The 16142-nt window shown below is 36.2% G+C and overlaps 5 protein-coding genes across 5 annotated transcripts; 2 read left to right on the forward strand and 3 right to left on the reverse strand.

The window, feature by feature from the left end:
* Window positions 1-12: 12 nt before the first annotated feature.
* On the reverse strand, window positions 13-1397 carry LOC106364134. The gene is made up of 7 exons (XM_013803760.3): window positions 1275-1397; window positions 791-912; window positions 638-700; window positions 508-555; window positions 353-406; window positions 202-262; window positions 13-109 (listed from the first exon to the last, which is right to left on the reverse strand). Exons 2-7 carry the CDS (start codon window positions 869-871, stop codon window positions 63-65), a joined length of 354 nt encoding a protein of 117 aa, XP_013659214.2. The 5' UTR covers window positions 872-912; window positions 1275-1397; the 3' UTR covers window positions 13-62.
* A 101-nt stretch (window positions 1398-1498) lies between these two features.
* LOC106364133 (40S ribosomal protein S28-2) lies at window positions 1499-1820 on the reverse strand. The gene has a single exon (XM_013803759.2). The coding sequence runs from the start codon at window positions 1818-1820 to the stop codon at window positions 1626-1628; it is 195 nt and encodes a 64-aa protein (XP_013659213.1). The 3' UTR covers window positions 1499-1625.
* A 1610-nt stretch (window positions 1821-3430) lies between these two features.
* Window positions 3431-4714, forward strand: LOC106364131. The gene is made up of 3 exons (XM_013803758.3): window positions 3431-3694; window positions 4191-4347; window positions 4454-4714. The coding sequence occupies exons 1-3, from the start codon at window positions 3518-3520 to the stop codon at window positions 4594-4596; spliced, it is 477 nt and encodes a 158-aa protein (XP_013659212.2). The 5' UTR covers window positions 3431-3517; the 3' UTR covers window positions 4597-4714.
* Window positions 4715-6088: 1374 nt separating this feature from the next.
* LOC106364143 (ubiquinol oxidase 2, mitochondrial-like) lies at window positions 6089-8418 on the reverse strand. The gene is made up of 5 exons (XM_013803770.3): window positions 7965-8418; window positions 7670-7881; window positions 7067-7195; window positions 6481-6969; window positions 6089-6337 (listed from the first exon to the last, which is right to left on the reverse strand). The coding sequence occupies exons 1-5, from the start codon at window positions 8155-8157 to the stop codon at window positions 6278-6280; spliced, it is 1083 nt and encodes a 360-aa protein (XP_013659224.2). The 5' UTR covers window positions 8158-8418; the 3' UTR covers window positions 6089-6277.
* Window positions 8419-10214: 1796 nt separating this feature from the next.
* On the forward strand, window positions 10215-16091 carry LOC106366232 (calmodulin-binding transcription activator 2-like). The gene is made up of 12 exons (XM_013805815.3): window positions 10215-10470; window positions 11122-11241; window positions 11403-11518; window positions 11597-11685; window positions 11803-11845; window positions 11997-12129; window positions 12241-12461; window positions 12562-13044; window positions 13368-14056; window positions 14610-15198; window positions 15267-15593; window positions 15669-16091. The coding sequence occupies exons 1-12, from the start codon at window positions 10431-10433 to the stop codon at window positions 15819-15821; spliced, it is 3003 nt and encodes a 1000-aa protein (XP_013661269.2). The 5' UTR covers window positions 10215-10430; the 3' UTR covers window positions 15822-16091.
* Window positions 16092-16142: the final 51 nt, after the last annotated feature.

The following is a 16142-nucleotide window of genomic DNA, read 5'->3' on the forward strand; positions in this document are numbered from 1 at the left end:
GTATGATTATAACAAAGTTATTATTATTACACAAGAGTTTCCATTTTCTCTCTTTTGTCTCTCTACTCCTCGTTGCCGGAAACTCCCTCGGCCTGAGAAGCTCCTCCATCTGTTATGATATCAGAGCAAAGAGATTGATCAAGTAAGTCCTTACAATTTTGCTTCGAATATGGAGATGATAATTAGATGTAAAAGTTTAACCTTCACCGCCATCAGATGGAGCACATGGAGACTTCCTGTATCGCGTCTGCTGCTGGGTTGGCTGCAAAAAAATGGGACGAGATCTTAGGACTGGAAACAAACCGCAGAGAGAAAAGATACAAACTGGAACGTGGTGATAAAGCTCATTTACCTGTAACTTGGGACGAAGAGCTTCAAGAGGTCCCTTTGGCTTCGCAACACCTTGCTGTTTACAAGAAAATAATCATAACAAGGAACATTATGTAGAGATGTTATATTTGATGATAAACAACAACACTGGTGGAATCAAAGTTTTAACCATCTTACCTTTCCAAGAGCCCAGTCAGCTGAGTCAAAGTATGCTCGCTCATGATCCTGATACAAAACCACACACACCTCAGAAAAGAACACACACACACAAAGTCTCCTTATTAGACACAAGATAAATGAAACTTACCTTGGAAATGAGAGGTGGTTTCTTTGGCATGAGCCCTCCATACTTGTTCTTTACAGCAGCCTCCTACACAAATGCCAATCAAACAAAGAGTTACATCGTGGCATTTGTGACATTATTATCTCTAGTGCGTGTGTGAGAATTAAGATGGAAAACCTCCTGATGTGATGATGGCATCGACTTCTCTGCCTCACTAGTGAGGTTTCCTTGCTCTTTCAAATCCTCTCCGCTAGACATTATATGTAGGATGTCTCAACGTCACCAAAACCAAAAAGATGCTGTAATAATAATATAAAACGTTACTCAAAACCAAGTAATGCTCAAGAACAGGAAAGAGATTAACTATGAAAATGTATATACTCCATATAAAAGGCAAAGACTCCAAGATTTATCTCAACGTCTACTATGTATGTTAAATGTATCTCTAAACAAAGCATCATCCAGATTCTATATGAAAGTCGAAGAAGCTTTGGAGTTTAATAAATCCAGATTGAAATCATAACCAGCCACGTCAGGTCAGATCTCCACAATGCCAATATAGATAAGGATTTGTATAAACAAAGATTTTTCAGCTAAACACAAAGCCAATACGAGATCAGATCACCAACAACCAAAGGCGGAATCAGATACGATCACTTACCAGTTAATGATTTGTTATGTCTCTCTCTCTCTGTCTTTTTGCTGTTGTCAAAGAGATCTTTAGAAAGAAACTGAATTATAAAGGATGATCGTGTGGGAGCCAGATAAAAGAGAGAGACAGAGAGAGATGATTGGGATGGTATTTATCATCACTATGAACCGTAACTCGAAAAATTGTATTAATCGTTGTAACGTTTACGGTAATGACAATGGTGGCACAAAACGTTTGTCATAAAAGATTCATTTCTAGATTCAAACATTGTCTTAACAACAAAGGCTTCAATCTCAGACGAAAACAAAAAGCTAAATGAGCATCAAAATGTAAATCCTGAGAAGACTTTGCATAAGAGAATCAACGGAGTCTTCTGGCTTCTCTCTCGGACTCGAGGAGAGTGAGGATGTCTCCTTCCCTCACCGGTCCTTTCACATTCCTCATGATAAAACGGTCCGAGTCTGTGAACTTCACTCTTACCTGAGTCACCTGACCACGCGAACCAGTCCTCCCCATCACTTTGACAACCACAGCATGCTTGATCTGAGAATCCATTCTGCAACCACACAAAAACACGTCATATTCAGACCACCCCATAACAATCACAATATCAAATCAAAGTACGAATAAAGCAGAACTAGCTCAAGACTCGAGTAATACAGCTACACTGATATTGAATCAACCATATGATTCTATTTTCTTGCACAACATATCATGCTCTATTTTGATTTCACAAAGTCAACAACATCTACTAGTGCGATAGACCACCGAGCAGTGTGAGCAACAATATACACAACCACAGGGGAACACAAGACTAAGATAGCTACAAGGATCTAAAGAAGCGCCGTACGTTATTAGTGCGACGAAGCAATGAACAAACCTGTTAACTGTTTGCGGCGGGTGCTCAAAAAGCTACGTCAAATCGTCGAGTTTGCTAAAATACCTAGTTTCGGTAAACTCAGAAATGAATTTATATAAAGCTTAAAATGGGCCTGACCTAGGAGCTTATGTGAAGTACTATGGGCTTTGTATTCATATAGCATGATATAAAAAAGGCTAAATGGGATAGACTAGCCCGGGGCAAAAACCCAAACCAAAATACCCGAAACGAAAATCCTCAAATACCCAAATAATTTCTATATCCGAAATAACTGAATCGAAACCCGAACGGTTACTTAAATATCTGGAAAAAAAACAAGTTTCAACTTTCTAATATAAGATAAAACGTCATCAATTCCACTCGAACTATTGGAACGGAAGAGCGAAGACATCGTTACCACTCGACCAATTAAACTAATATGTTAACTAAGATATTTTGTATATACTGTATATATTTGATTTACATATTAAACAGATATCCAGAACCGACCCGAAACCAAAACAAAATCTTATTAGTACCTACTAAGTATAAGAGTACTTAGGTATAACCATATAAGAATGATTTATCTGATATACCGGAACTAAATAGTTTTTACTCGGAACTGAACCGAATACACGAATGGACTATGACAGACCTACAAGCTTATGTGAAGTACTATGAGTTGTTATCATTATCTTGAGTAGAGAAGAGTTCATATGCTTAAGTTGTACACAAAGAATAGAGTATGTAATGATAGTTAAGACATTTGTACTCTACTCTATACTAAGGGGCTTGCATTTCAAATGATCAGCTAATGCTACTGCAATTTAATCATTGAGAATAAGAACCACGAATTCAAACTTAATTCAATCGAGTCAATCAAACATAAGAATGATCTAGAGTCTCAACTCTCAACCAAATTAGCTCATCCGTACACAGATGCTTCCACTATCAACTCCAGCAAAAACTTCACCAAGAATATAGCAAACCAGAACGAACGAACGGCAGATTCCTATGGATGATATCGATACATCAAAGCTAGATTGAAAAACTTTGTAGGACTCTGTGAAAATGTTCGGCAGAAGACGATAAAGAGCTTCCTAAATTTTTATTTTTTTTGTTAGTCAAAAAGACAAGTGATCGTGATTTCGACACATGGCAACGCAATTAAAAAGTTTGACGGGCTGGGTTTTAATATCAGTTCCAGTGATATCATTGGTACACGTCATTGTTATGGGCTCTCCTCTTATTGGTAAAAACGAAAAGGCCTAAATGGGCCGAAGAAGAAAGCCCAAAGAATCTATTGATCGTGTTTTTTTCCCACTTGTTCTCAAGTTTTGAGTCTCCGGGGAAGGAAGGAGAAAGGGAGCTCCTTTTGTCCTTTGATCTTCCGATGGAGGAGCAGATGGGAGGGAGCGAGGATAGATGGAAAGGTTCACTAGAAAACATAACGGAGATGGCTTCGAATCTCGATTCTCTCCAGAAGCTTCTCCTCAAAAAGGCTGTCTTCGTTGAAGAAGACACTTTCTCTAGAGCTTCTCTCGTCTCCGAGCAAGCCCGAACAATCAAGGTCCGTTAGAAAGCTATTTTCTGGTGATTGTCTTAGTGACTTCTATAGAAGTTAATTGGCTGAAAGTTTCTATCTTTAAGTCGATTTTGATGATTGTCTTAGTGATTTCTGGATTTGATCGTTCGATCTGGTTGATCATTATTGCCTCTGAGATTTTTTGGATCTGATCATTCGTTCTGGTTAATTTTGTGAAACATCGTCATTACTCTAGCTTAGTGTGAATCTGGAATTGCATCAGATGGTGAATTTAGATACACATCAGTTTCATTGTGCTCCAAGAGCTCGAAAGTTTGAATCTTTGTATCGTAATCACCTGAATACTTGTAACTAGTTGGATTAGTGATTACCAATGAGCTTGTGGCTTTGATTTTTTTTATCTATTGATAGCTGCAAATGATCACAAAATCATGAAAGGCTGAACCTTTGAGGTTTCCCCATGAAGTTTGGAAGAGCAATAATTTTTGCTTGTGTATTCTTTTCAATGTTTTTGGTTTAGGTTCTTGAGCAAAGGGTACAAACACTAGAAAGAGAACTAGATGCTGCCATCACAGCTGCTGCTCATGCTCGCTCAGAGAAACGCCAAGCTGAGTCCTCCCAAAAAGCTGCTGAATCACGTGCCCATGAGGTCACAAAAGAGCTCGAAAACACCACAAGTATGTATATTTTGGAATTATCAAAGCCCTTGTTTTGTAGTCAATGCACCAGTTCTGGTTTGATGTTCTTTGGATTGAATTGATGAAACGAGATTGTTTGTTTCAGAGGTTTTCAAGCTGCATATGGAGGAGCTCCGAGGGATGCAAGAACAGATATCCAAACGTGATAACGAGATCAAGCTCTTGGAAGCTATCATCCAAACGCTCGGTGGAAAAGAGCGACTGAGAAAAACTGGTGTTAATGAATGATCATGCGTTTCTTTCACTTGTAATATTCTTTGTAACCCGAGTTTGTGTGACATTTTCTGTAATCATATACTCTCACAAGATAAAAAAATATTAATCAAAACTATGTTATAACTGAGTTCTTTGTGATTTAGTCTTTGAATTAAATAGAGATTCACTTTTCTGAAGCAGGAATGAATCAAGGAAACTCGAATGAACTTGAATAAGGAACGAAGAAATTGATTAAGGTTGTTTCAAAAAGAGTACAAGTTAAGAGAGACAAAGATGCGCAGATTGTTGTGAGCTGCATCTATCATCTACGGTTCGACAGCTACAATCTCAAGTGTCTCACTATACAACTATACACCTCTGGAGAATTCATCTAAAGAGTTGGACCAAGATTAAGGCTGGTTCGTCCTTATGGGATTGCATTGTGTGACAATATGTAACATATATTGTATAATATCAACTGCAATACTGAGAAAGCTTAATCTATACATATGCAGATGCAAATAATGAGAAACCAATTGGTCCAAGGGTGAGTAATGATTCTATTTGACATATTCCAAAGCAACAAAAAAAGGAAGACGTTGAAGCACCAGTAAATTTGCATTTTTCACTCTTGTAACTTTCATATTTCATTAAACTTCTATAGGATACTATGAATTTGCATTTTTGCAACAAAATCTGGAAAAACCTTTATAGAAATTTTCTTGGATAACATTTTTTAAGTTTTTTTGTCACAAAAATATATTTCAATAAGAAAAATGACTAAAATAAGTTTTATTAAAAAGGTAAAAATACATTTTATCCTAATGTTAACTAATTTAGACCTAGAGTTTAGAGTTAAAGAGTAATCATATAGTTAAAGAGTAGTGGAATTTTGAAATAGGGTTTCAAATTTAAAAAAAATAAAAAATAAATATTAAAATTTTCAAAATAAAAAGAGGCAGTGCCGTGCAAAGGGTTCTAGGGGCCTAAAGCAAGTTTTAAAAATAAATTTATATACAACTATAAAAAAAAAAACAATTTTCTAATACGACATATCACCTTCGCGAAATACATAAGTTTAACACTTACAAGAATAAATTTATCACGTAAATATGCTATGTTGTGTCCTATAAGAAAAAAGTATATGGATTTAAAAATTGAGTTATTCGATTCTCGTGGATTTTTTTTTTTAGAAAAAAGTTTAAGCAATTAAAATAGAAATTATTTTAAATTTTGGAGTCCTAAAAACATAATATTATTCGGGGGCATAAAACGAATGCCTTTTTCAATACACTGTAGGCACGCCTCTGAAAAGAAGCTATTAACATATACATATACAATATTCACACCGTAAAATCGCGGACAAACACCTAATAGATTTTAAAACAGTAAATAAATAATATATAGAGATAATGGAACTCCAATTTGGACAAATGATCCGATCTATCACCCGATATATTTTAAAACAGTATGACCATATTAAACCGTCATAAGAAATTAACATCTACCAGACTATATTTACATTTTGTTAAAATTAAATATTTTTAAATATAATTGATGATAAATATTATTTTTCTATAATTGAAAACCTGAATTATCAATTGTACAGCATTACTTGACCAAGAAGCTTCCACAATTCTAGTTCCATTATGCTAACCAAGATCATGTTTAGTACATTCATCATTCTCTAAAACGATTTATAAAACTAGAGTCGCTAATGATAACCAATTGGAGCTGCTGCTTCTCGCAACTCCTTCCCTTGATTACGAATGTCCTGCAAAATAATAACTCAACATGCAACATTAACAGCTCACAACACACAACACTAGCTAAAAAAAAACCACATACTACTAATCGATATACTTTTTAAGATAAAACTGAAAAATGGTTTGTATGTGTCTAGTACACTACACTTACGGAAGCAAAATGGTTGACATCTCGATGATGAGCTTCATCAGCACGAATCACAGTGACAACATCTTTCAACGTAGCATCTTCCGGCAACCTCCAATAATCAATCGCTATCGCCGGCGCCTCAACGTTCTCGATCTTCCCATCATCGATGTCTTTGAGAAACTCCGTGTAAGAATGTATAGCTTCTTCTTCCAAGTATCCAACGATACGATGAGCCAACCGTGGCGAAACCACGTAACAAGTGAAGAAAGAGCTGAAGAAAACGCCTTGAACGAGTATCACTAGAAGACGCTCGTACCATTTGGGTTTGACTAACTCCATCATCGTCATTAGATGCATCCTCTCGTTCTCTGCTTCTTCTAGCAACGCTTTGATCCATCCTCCGCTGTGTTCGAATCTTCGGATTGATTTTAGGTGGAGGAGCATTCCTCCTACCATTCCTGGTACGGCTGCTACTGTCTCTAGCATCATTGCTCTGCATCCGTAACGTCTCTGCGGTCAATGTAGTAAAGTTTTTGTAATAAGATTCGAACGTGTAATAGTCTAAACAAAACGCATACATGGATCTTATGTCATGCGAGGATCATGCCTGAAAGAATATGTCGGTGGGAACACGGAGGATCTTGACTATCACGTACGCGATTTTGTCGGCCATATTCTTTGGAACGTGGTGCTTCTTAAAATCTATCGTTAAGTCTGCTTGATGTGTCTCCCACGGCTGTTCCAGATATACATTATTATAGATGCTTAGCATACACTCCTCATATTTTAAATTCTATGATGTTTTGGTTAAAGCCACAAAAACTAAGAGATACATTTTTTTCCTAAAAGATAATATTAAGATGTAAATTTAAACTAATTAATGGTCACACAAAATTCAGTAAAACTAAAATTTATATACAATTATACAAAATATCTAATATTGTACATTTTGAAACATTAAAAACTCTACAAAACATCGTTGTAAAGTATACAAAATTCAAAATATATATTCATTGTCAGTCATATAAATACTATCAGTTACCAAATTTTAAAAAACTTTAGAGTACTTTTTTGGCAAAATAAATTTTAAGTGCTTGATATATACATGGATCATACAAATCATTATCCAACTCTTAATCAGTAATTGTTCCGAGCCTCATAAATCCCAAATTAAGTCGGTCTTAAACTCTTGATGCATATTTAAACTTACCATAAAACAGTTCCAAGGCCATTTGGACCCATCTTTGCGAGCAATCTTCATTTTGGCCGTCTCTATTCCCCAATAACTCGGAACCGTCACAGATCCACCGCCGTCTTGATCTTTCCTCACCGTATCGAGCCTCGGCTTTTCATCTTTCTTTTCGGTAGCCGACGCAGAACACATCCTCCTCCACCTCATGTTGAAATCTCCCATCAAGTATACTGTTCAAGATTTAGAATGCATAAATCATAATCTATGTATATATTTCTGGATCCTATATTTTCCAAGCTTTGTAGAGAGCCACCTTGCACATGCTCAGAACGGATGTTGCAACCGACAAAGCCGCCGCACCAGTCATGAACTAGCGTCGGTTTATTTGTGTCTCCTGCACGTCTAACCACTGAGGCGGCGGAAACACACCTCGCGAACATGTTACAGTTTACTCTGCTGTGTACAAGCAGATCTCGTAAACCTCTCCTTGCAACGAGTTGACTCATGTCGCGTTACACACACTGTTTCAGATCGTATGTTTCTAGTGAGTTTGGACATTATTTACTTCTCGGGTCTTAAGTCTTCCAGATGTTACTGAGAGAGAGGAGAAGATGTGACAGCAGCTGTGTTCGCGGCGAATGCTGCTAAGCACACGTGGTTTACATCTAACCGTTGCTTTCATACTAAGAATTTCTTTTCATGGTTGCGATTTGATCATTTGAGTAGTGCAAAAGCATAAATGAAGATTATGAGTATGTCAGCTTGTCCAAATCATGACGTGACGTTTTAGACCACGTAAATCTTGGCCCTGGAGTAAACCCTCCTGTCCGATGTGTATTTGTTTGGTTTAACTTGGCTTAACAGATTGGTTTTCGTTAATTGACATGTAGGAAAAGTCCCTAAAAGGAAGTTATATACTAATATTTTTGGAATGCTATTGATATTTTTAATATTAATTTCTCATTTTACTACTAATAAAATTTTCCAAAAAATATTTGCGTCATGCTGAGCCCGTATTTGCATCATATTGTTTTTAAAAATAAAATTTCAGGATTCTACCTACATCATATCCTCCAGTTATCCATATAATTATATACACTATTATCCAGGTCTACGAAAAACCCAAAATAGTTTCATTTAAAAACATTAACCAAGTTTTAATCTAAACTATTAAAATAGAAATCATGATTTTTTTCATGTGTGATATTTTAAATGATCTATACTATTAAAATAGAAATCATGATTTTTTTCATGTGTGATATTTTAAATGGACCATCTCTAGAAAGTTATTGATATTATTTATTTTTCTGTATTTTCATGATAAAATCCTAACAACCTATTTAATTCTCTTTTTATTTCATCAAAATATTATTAGAGATAAATAATTTCGAAAATATAATATTCCAAGAATATATAATTATATATGCATATAACCATTTATAATCGACTTAATTATTCTAGAGCTTATACTTTTATATGATATAATTAATATTAATAGTTAATTTTATCATGCAAATACAATAATGTTAGAATTTTACCTTGCAAATAATAAATTGAATCAAATATTAAAAATCCTAACACTATTGTATTTGCATAATAAATGTTATTATTATTAATTATATTATACATGGATCAATATTTATATAGGTACTGTGTTAACAAACATGTATTGATAAATATATTATATTTTAAAATACAATACTATAAATTCAAACATACATTGTTATTATAAAAAATGGCTTAATCTATATATATATTGGAGTGATGAACTTTTCATGCGTAATTTCAGAAATTTTAAATATGTAAATATGTATAAATTGAAAATTTAAAATCAAAATATGTAAAGTAATATTGCTACATAATAATATAATAATATATAAGCCACGTAAATATATCTATTATAAAATTACATAATATAAAACACTAAATTACGTTAAGTTATTTGTAAACATAGCTATTGAAATGTATGAGTGTTCTATTTTAATTAATGAAATTTACTTTAAGAATAAAATATTAATCAAAATGTAAAAATGTAAGTGGTTGAATTTTATTGGAAATCAAATAAAACTTTAAACTAACTAAAAAAAACAAAATATAATAGATAAAAGTAAATATTTAGTTTCTCTTAATATATGTTAACAACCTTAAACATTATTATATATGTGTATCAAGAGAAAGTATAAACTAAAATATTTAAGTATAGAAATAAAAAAATCGCACGGTTGTGCGGATCAAAATCTAGTTAAATCAATAAAATATAATTGTTTCCATATTTTCTGGTATTGGTAAAAGTCTATTGCGTTGAATAGTTTGAACAATTCATTCAATTATTTGATTACATTAATTATTATAATCGTTTTCAATTGCAAAACTTATTAATTTCATTATAACGACAAATTTAATAACAATCATGATAAATTTAGCACCTACTAAAGATGAGGATAATTTTTACAATCACGATCCAAGAAAAAGAACACGTGCGCGATTGTCATCCGTGGATCCACGTGTAACACAATCATTGGAAGATAGTGTTTCCTTCACTGGTTTTATAAAAACAACCTTCACCGTATCGGCACTTTCCTTCCGATCTCCTCCGACTCGCCCCCAAAAAAGGGAAAGAAATCAATTCGCTTTCACACCTGGAAAGTCTCAAAAAGAGGAAGATACAAATACTATAAAAGTTAGCTCAGTTTCATACATACCCAGATCGATTTTCTAGGGTTCGTTTGATTCTCTGTGATTGCGACAAGCTAGAGATCTCTGCTGTTTTTTTTTTTCTATGGCGGATCGTGGATCTTTCGGATTTGCCCCTCAATTAGGTCTCTAATCTCTTCATCTACGGTCTTTTTACTCGTTTGGTAGTTTGGATCTGATCATTGATAGGATTCTAGCAAATGGTTGTTGTTTGTCATGTTTGTCGGAAATTGATTATTACTTGGTCTGAATCGAGTTCTTTTGTGTCTTGTCGGAACGAAATCTATGTCTTGATTAGCTAAAATAACTATTTTGCATTTTGGTGTTGGTTAGTGCAAGAGAGTGTAACTGTATCCAGGTTCAAAGTCGTTAGGGTTGTTGTTTGTCATGTTTGTCGGATTGGTTATTACTTGATCTAAACTAAGTTCTTTTGTCTCTTTGTCGGAAATGAAATCTATGGTCGCGATTAGTTGAACAACTCTTTGTGCATTTTGGTGTTGGTTAGTGAACGAGAGTGTTACCAGCTCTTTACCTCTGGAACTGTGTCCAGATTCAAAGTCTTTGCGGTTGTTGTGTTTGCCGGAATTGGTTATTACTTTGTCTGAGCTAAGTTCTCATGTATCTTTGTCGGAATGGAATTTCTGGTCGCGATTAGTTGAATTAATTATTTTTGCATTCTGATATTGGTTAGTGCAAAAGAGTGTTTATCCTGGAACTGTATCCGGATTCAAAGTCGTTAGCGTTGATGTGTTTTTTTTTTCTTTGTGAACTTGTAGATATTCAACAGTTGCTGTCTGAAGCACAGCACAGGTGGCTGAGACCTGCTGAGATTTGTGAGATTCTTCGAAACTACCAGAAGTTTCATATTGCGTCAGAGCCTCCCAACCGACCACCCAGTATGTTTTTTTTTCCCGCTGAGTTTCTTCAAATTTTGGCTGCAAAACAACATTACTAAGCTATGATGTACATGGCTGAGCAGTGACTAGGATACTGAATAGTTTTATATCCTGCTTCTCTTGGCTTTAAGATTTTCTTACACCGTCTCGTGTTTTTCTAGGTGGATCACTCTTTCTGTTTGATAGGAAGGTGCTCAGATATTTTAGGAAAGATGGGCACAACTGGAGGAAGAAGAAAGATGGTAAAACGGTGAAAGAGGCTCACGAAAAGCTCAAGGTTGATAATACATTTTACATTCATGTTTCCTCAATAATTTTATATAAGTATTTTAGAGTAACATTGTACTATATATAGGTAGGAAGCATTGATGTATTACATTGTTACTATGCACATGGGGAAGACAATGAGAATTTCCAGAGGCGTTGCTACTGGATGCTTGAACAGTGAGCCCTATCTCTTCCATATTTTATATTTTTTTTCCGGTTTAGTGTACCGTAAATGTTAGTTTGAGAATATTAGTTAGTTTTGGTGCTGATGTCCTCTGTTTTTAATGGGTACAGGGAACTGATGCATATTGTTTTTGTTCACTACTTGGAGGTTAAGGTATAGCTTTTCTCTCGGTACTGTACTAATATATTCTGTAGAATATAAACATCCATCACTCAACATTATATTGTTCGTTTTTTTTTTAAAGTGAATTCTCTTCTTTTTTTCTTCTAATGGTGGTTTTGATAAGTTCATGCTATTTATACAGGGTAACCGGATAAGTTCCAGTGGAATTAAAGAAAACAATTCAAATTCTCTCAGTGGCTCCACTTCTGTGAACATTGATTCAACAGCAAACACATCCAGCACATTGTCACCACTATGTGAAGATGCTGATTCTGGTATTTATAGCTATCTTTAGCTTTATGTGCTTTGGTATCTCCTGTTTAGGGACATAGTTCTATTTACAGACCACCTTGCTTTGCTAAAAGTTTTGCCTCTTCCCTTTCTAGGAAACCGAGATGGTTGGATTCATGGGAATAGAGTCAAAGAAAGCGACTCACAAAGATTAGTGGGTGTCCCAGCATTAGATGCTTCCTTTGAGAATCCGTTGGCAAGATACCAGAGCCCACCTTATAATCCTCTGTTGACTCAGACAAATCCTTCTAATGCTGCATTAATGTCTGTGGAAGGGCATCTCAGAAACCGTCTTCAAAACCAAGTAAATTGGCAGGTATTGTATCTAACTTATTCATCTTATATATAAGGAGAGTATATGTGAGGGATGATCAGTATTGAACTATTGATTGACAGAAAGATTCTCGTCTCTGTAGATTCCAGTTCAGGACAGCTTGCCACTACAAAAATGGCCCATGGACTCCCATGGTACTGACATGGCCTTACATGAGAATTTTGGGACGTTTTCGAGTCTTATCGGCAGTCAGAACCAGCAGCAGCCTATTGGGGGTGGTAGTTTTCAAGCTCCGTTTACAAGTGTTGAAGCAGCATACATACCTAAATTTGGCCCTGAGGATCTGCTTTACGAAGCAAGTGCTAACCAAACGCTACCTCTAAGGAAATCACTGTTGAAGAAAGAGGATAGTCTGAAGAAAGTTGACAGTTTCTCTCGGTGGGTTAGTAACGAACTCGCCGAGATGGAGGACTTGCAGATGCAGTCTTCTTCCGGAGGTATTGGGTGGACCTCTGTTGAAACTGCAGCAGCTGCGTCTTCCTTAAGCCCTTCCTTGTCTAAGGATCAGCGCTTCACTATGATAGACTTTTGGCCCAAATGGACTCAGACAGACACAGAAGTTGAGGTAAATATTATTCATTTTAAATGATGTTATAAGATTTTATTTTGTTCCAGTTTAAATAAAATATTCAATTTTCTATGCAAAATTTTAATGTTATTTGACCATTTATATTGTCTTGTATAATTTTATTATTGGTTGAATTAGCTTTAGTTAATGCAAAAAGAAACAAAATAAATAAAAGTTAATGATTTCTTAATTGGTTTGCAAAAACCTTAAACACCAAGTAAATTGAAATAGAGAGAGTATGTTATTGTTCTGTCCTGTTATCTTTTATAGTTGTATCAGCTCTTTTATTCCTCATCTTACCCTTTTAATTGTTCCAACAGGTCATGGTTATTGGGACGTTTCTGTTGAGTCCTCAGGAAGTAACTAGCTACAGCTGGGCATGCATGTTTGGAGAAGTGGAGGTTCCTGCTGAGATTCTAGTGGACGGTGTTCTTTGCTGTCATGCTCCTCCTCATGAAGTTGGTCAAGTCCCGTTCTACATCACATGTTCCGACAGATTCTCTTGCAGCGAAGTACGAGAGTTTGATTTCCTTCCTGGCTCTGCGAGAAAGCTAAACACTGTAGACATATACGGTGCCTATACAAATGAAGCATCGCTTCATCTTCGGTTTGAAAATCTCCTGGCTCGCATGTCTAGTGCTCAGGAACACAATGTATTTGAAGATGTTGGGGAGAAACGAAGAAAGATTAGTAGAATCATGTTGCTAAAAGATGAAAAGGAGTCCTTCCTCACGTCGACAGTTGAGAAAGATTTAACAGAGGTGGAAGCGAAAGAGCGACTTATTAGGGAAGAGTTTGAAGATAAATTATATCTATGGCTCATCCACAAGGTGACTGAAGAGGGGAAGGGTCCAAATATACTAGATGAAGAGGGACAAGGTGTTCTGCATCTTGCTGCAGCGTTAGGGTATGATTGGGCTATAAAGCCAATTTTGGCAGCAGGAGTTAGCATCAACTTCCGAGATGCAAATGGGTGGTCTGCTCTTCATTGGGCTGCATACAGTGGCAGGTAAGGACTTTAGACTTTATGTTTCTTCAGTTACTTTTTTTTTTTGTCCTAAAACGTCTTTACCACTTACCTTGGATTTGAAAGTTCTCAAGGCCTGCGGGTTAGGTTTCTTCGGTTAGTTTGGAATCGATTTAGTTCGGGTTGGTTGAAATCTGGTCAAAGTGAACCGAAAGAAATTTGGTTTGGTTCGGTTTTTGGTTAGTTTGGTTTCAAAATTTTCTACCAAAGTTTTTGGTTTTGGGTTAACTTTTCGGTTTAAAGTTAATTAAATTTTTAAAAATTTGGTTAAGTTCAGTTTTTTTTTTCTGTTAGTTTGGTTATTATGGTTTGGATTTTGGTTAGTTCAGAATTTTGCTTAAGATTAAATTTTTTTCTTCTTTTAGTTGCCGAATTGAACCAAAGCTTCTAATCGAACTGAACCGAAAATCGAACTTTTCGGTTCGGTTTTGTTAATAACCGCAGGCCTAGTTATCAGTCTTCTGACCATTTCTCTTTGAATTCTCGTCTAAACTCTGACAGTTAGTTCTTCTCTCTGTTTATTGTTATACTTCAGGGAGGATACTGTCGCTCTACTTGTCTCACTGGGTGCTGATTCTGGAGCATTAACAGACCCATCTCCGGAGCTTCCTCTAGGCAAAACAGCTTCTGACTTGGCTTACGGAAACGGACACAGGGGAATCTCAGGGTTCCTTGCAGAGTCTTCCCTGACTAGCTACCTTGAGAAGCTTACAGTGGACGGCAAGGAAGACGCCTCCACTGACTCCTCTAGAGCAAAAGCTGTTCAAACAGTAGCTGAGAGAACAGCTACTCCCATGAGTTATGGCGATGTACCTGAAACACTGTCGATGAAGGATTCTCTCACTGCTGTCTTGAATGCGACGCAAGCAGCTGATCGTCTTCATCAAGTGTTTAGGATGCAGTCGTTCCAGCGGAAACAGCTGTCTGAGATTGGTGAGAAGAACGAGTTTGGTTTGTCGGATGAGTTGGCTGTTTCTTTTGCAGCTGGGAAGAGTAAGAAGGCGGGAGGACACAGTAGCGGCGCTGCTGTTCATGCCGCTGCTGTTCAGATTCAGAAAAAGTACCGTGGTTGGAAGAAGAGAAAGGAGTTCCTTCTGATCCGACAAAGAATCGTCAAGATTCAGGTTTGAATCATCTCTTAAGGCTTCTGTCTTATGTCTGTTTTTTTTTTTACTGATTATTACCCTTTTAGGCTCATGTGAGAGGACATCAAGTGAGGAAACAATACAGAGCCATCATATGGTCTGTAGGGTTACTCGAGAAGATCATCTTGCGGTGGAGACGCAAAGGTAGCGGCCTACGCGGTTTCAAACGCGATACAGTCACCAAGGCGCCTGAGCCTGTATGTGCTGCTCCCACACAAGAAGATGACTATGATTTTCTCAAGGAAGGAAGGAAACAAACCGAGGAAAGGCTTCAAAAGGCTCTCACCAGAGTCAAGTCTATGGCTCAGTATCCAGAAGCACGTGCTCAGTACCGTAGGCTATTGACTGTTGTCGAAGGCATCCGCGAGAACGAGGTAACAATTGTGTATTTTTTTTCTTTCAAGTCTCTTTAACATTTACTTGATGAGAGACTCTTACTTTGTTAACAGGCTTCTTCTAGCTCAGCTATGAACAACAACAACAACAACAACAACAACAATAGCAATACAGAGGAAGCTGCGAATTACAACGAGGAAGATGATTTAATCGACATTGATTCTCTTTTGGATGATGATACTTTCATGTCTCTTGCATTTGAATGATGATGGATCCACTCACTGTATGATGATGATCACAATGCTTTTTTTTCTAACTTCATTTAGGTTTTGCAATGTAAATACAGCTGGAAGATCTCTACATAGCTGGAAGAATGATGGATTTGATTTATTAGTTTGGGTATAGAGACGTGTTCTTTTCAAGTTGTATGTACCCTTATGAGAAGTATATGGCTTGTGCATAGTTTCAGTGCGCAATGCCTTTTGTACACAAAACTGGTTTGTTTTTTTTTACAATTTTACATGGTGATTGGTCTTTTTTTTTCCTTACTATTTACATATGTGGTTTGTTCTTGAGATTGGTCTGCA

The sequence above is a fragment of the Brassica napus genome, chromosome A9 (assembly GCF_020379485.1).
Source record: "Brassica napus cultivar Da-Ae chromosome A9, Da-Ae, whole genome shotgun sequence".
Taxonomy (NCBI): Eukaryota; Viridiplantae; Streptophyta; class Magnoliopsida; order Brassicales; family Brassicaceae; genus Brassica; species Brassica napus.

Coding starts and splice junctions, on each gene's coding strand:
- LOC106364134 (XM_013803760.3), bottom strand. CDS start 871: ATGTCTAGCGGAGAGGATTTGAAAGAGCAAGGAAACCTCACTAGTGAG. Junction 407..507: donor CTGACTGGGCTCTTGGAAAG/GTAAGATGGTTA, acceptor TCTTGTAAACAG/CAAGGTGTTGCGAAGCCAAA. Junction 110..201: donor TCCATCTGATGGCGGTGAAG/GTTAAACTTTTA, acceptor ATATCATAACAG/ATGGAGGAGCTTCTCAGGCC.
- LOC106364133 (XM_013803759.2), bottom strand. CDS start 1,820: ATGGATTCTCAGATCAAGCATGCTGTGGTTGTCAAAGTGATGGGGAGG.
- LOC106364131 (XM_013803758.3), top strand. CDS start 3,518: ATGGAGGAGCAGATGGGAGGGAGCGAGGATAGATGGAAAGGTTCACTA. Junction 3,695..4,190: donor AGCAAGCCCGAACAATCAAG/GTCCGTTAGAAA, acceptor TTTTTGGTTTAG/GTTCTTGAGCAAAGGGTACA. Junction 4,348..4,453: donor AGAGCTCGAAAACACCACAA/GTATGTATATTT, acceptor TGTTTGTTTCAG/AGGTTTTCAAGCTGCATATG.
- LOC106364143 (XM_013803770.3), bottom strand. CDS start 8,157: ATGAGTCAACTCGTTGCAAGGAGAGGTTTACGAGATCTGCTTGTACAC. Junction 7,196..7,669: donor GGCCTTGGAACTGTTTTATG/GTAAGTTTAAAT, acceptor TATCTGGAACAG/CCGTGGGAGACACATCAAGC. Junction 6,338..6,480: donor ATGTCAACCATTTTGCTTCC/GTAAGTGTAGTG, acceptor ATTATTTTGCAG/GACATTCGTAATCAAGGGAA.
- LOC106366232 (XM_013805815.3), top strand. CDS start 10,431: ATGGCGGATCGTGGATCTTTCGGATTTGCCCCTCAATTAG. Junction 15,199..15,266: donor AAAGAATCGTCAAGATTCAG/GTTTGAATCATC, acceptor TTACCCTTTTAG/GCTCATGTGAGAGGACATCA. Junction 15,594..15,668: donor AAGGCATCCGCGAGAACGAG/GTAACAATTGTG, acceptor CTTTGTTAACAG/GCTTCTTCTAGCTCAGCTAT.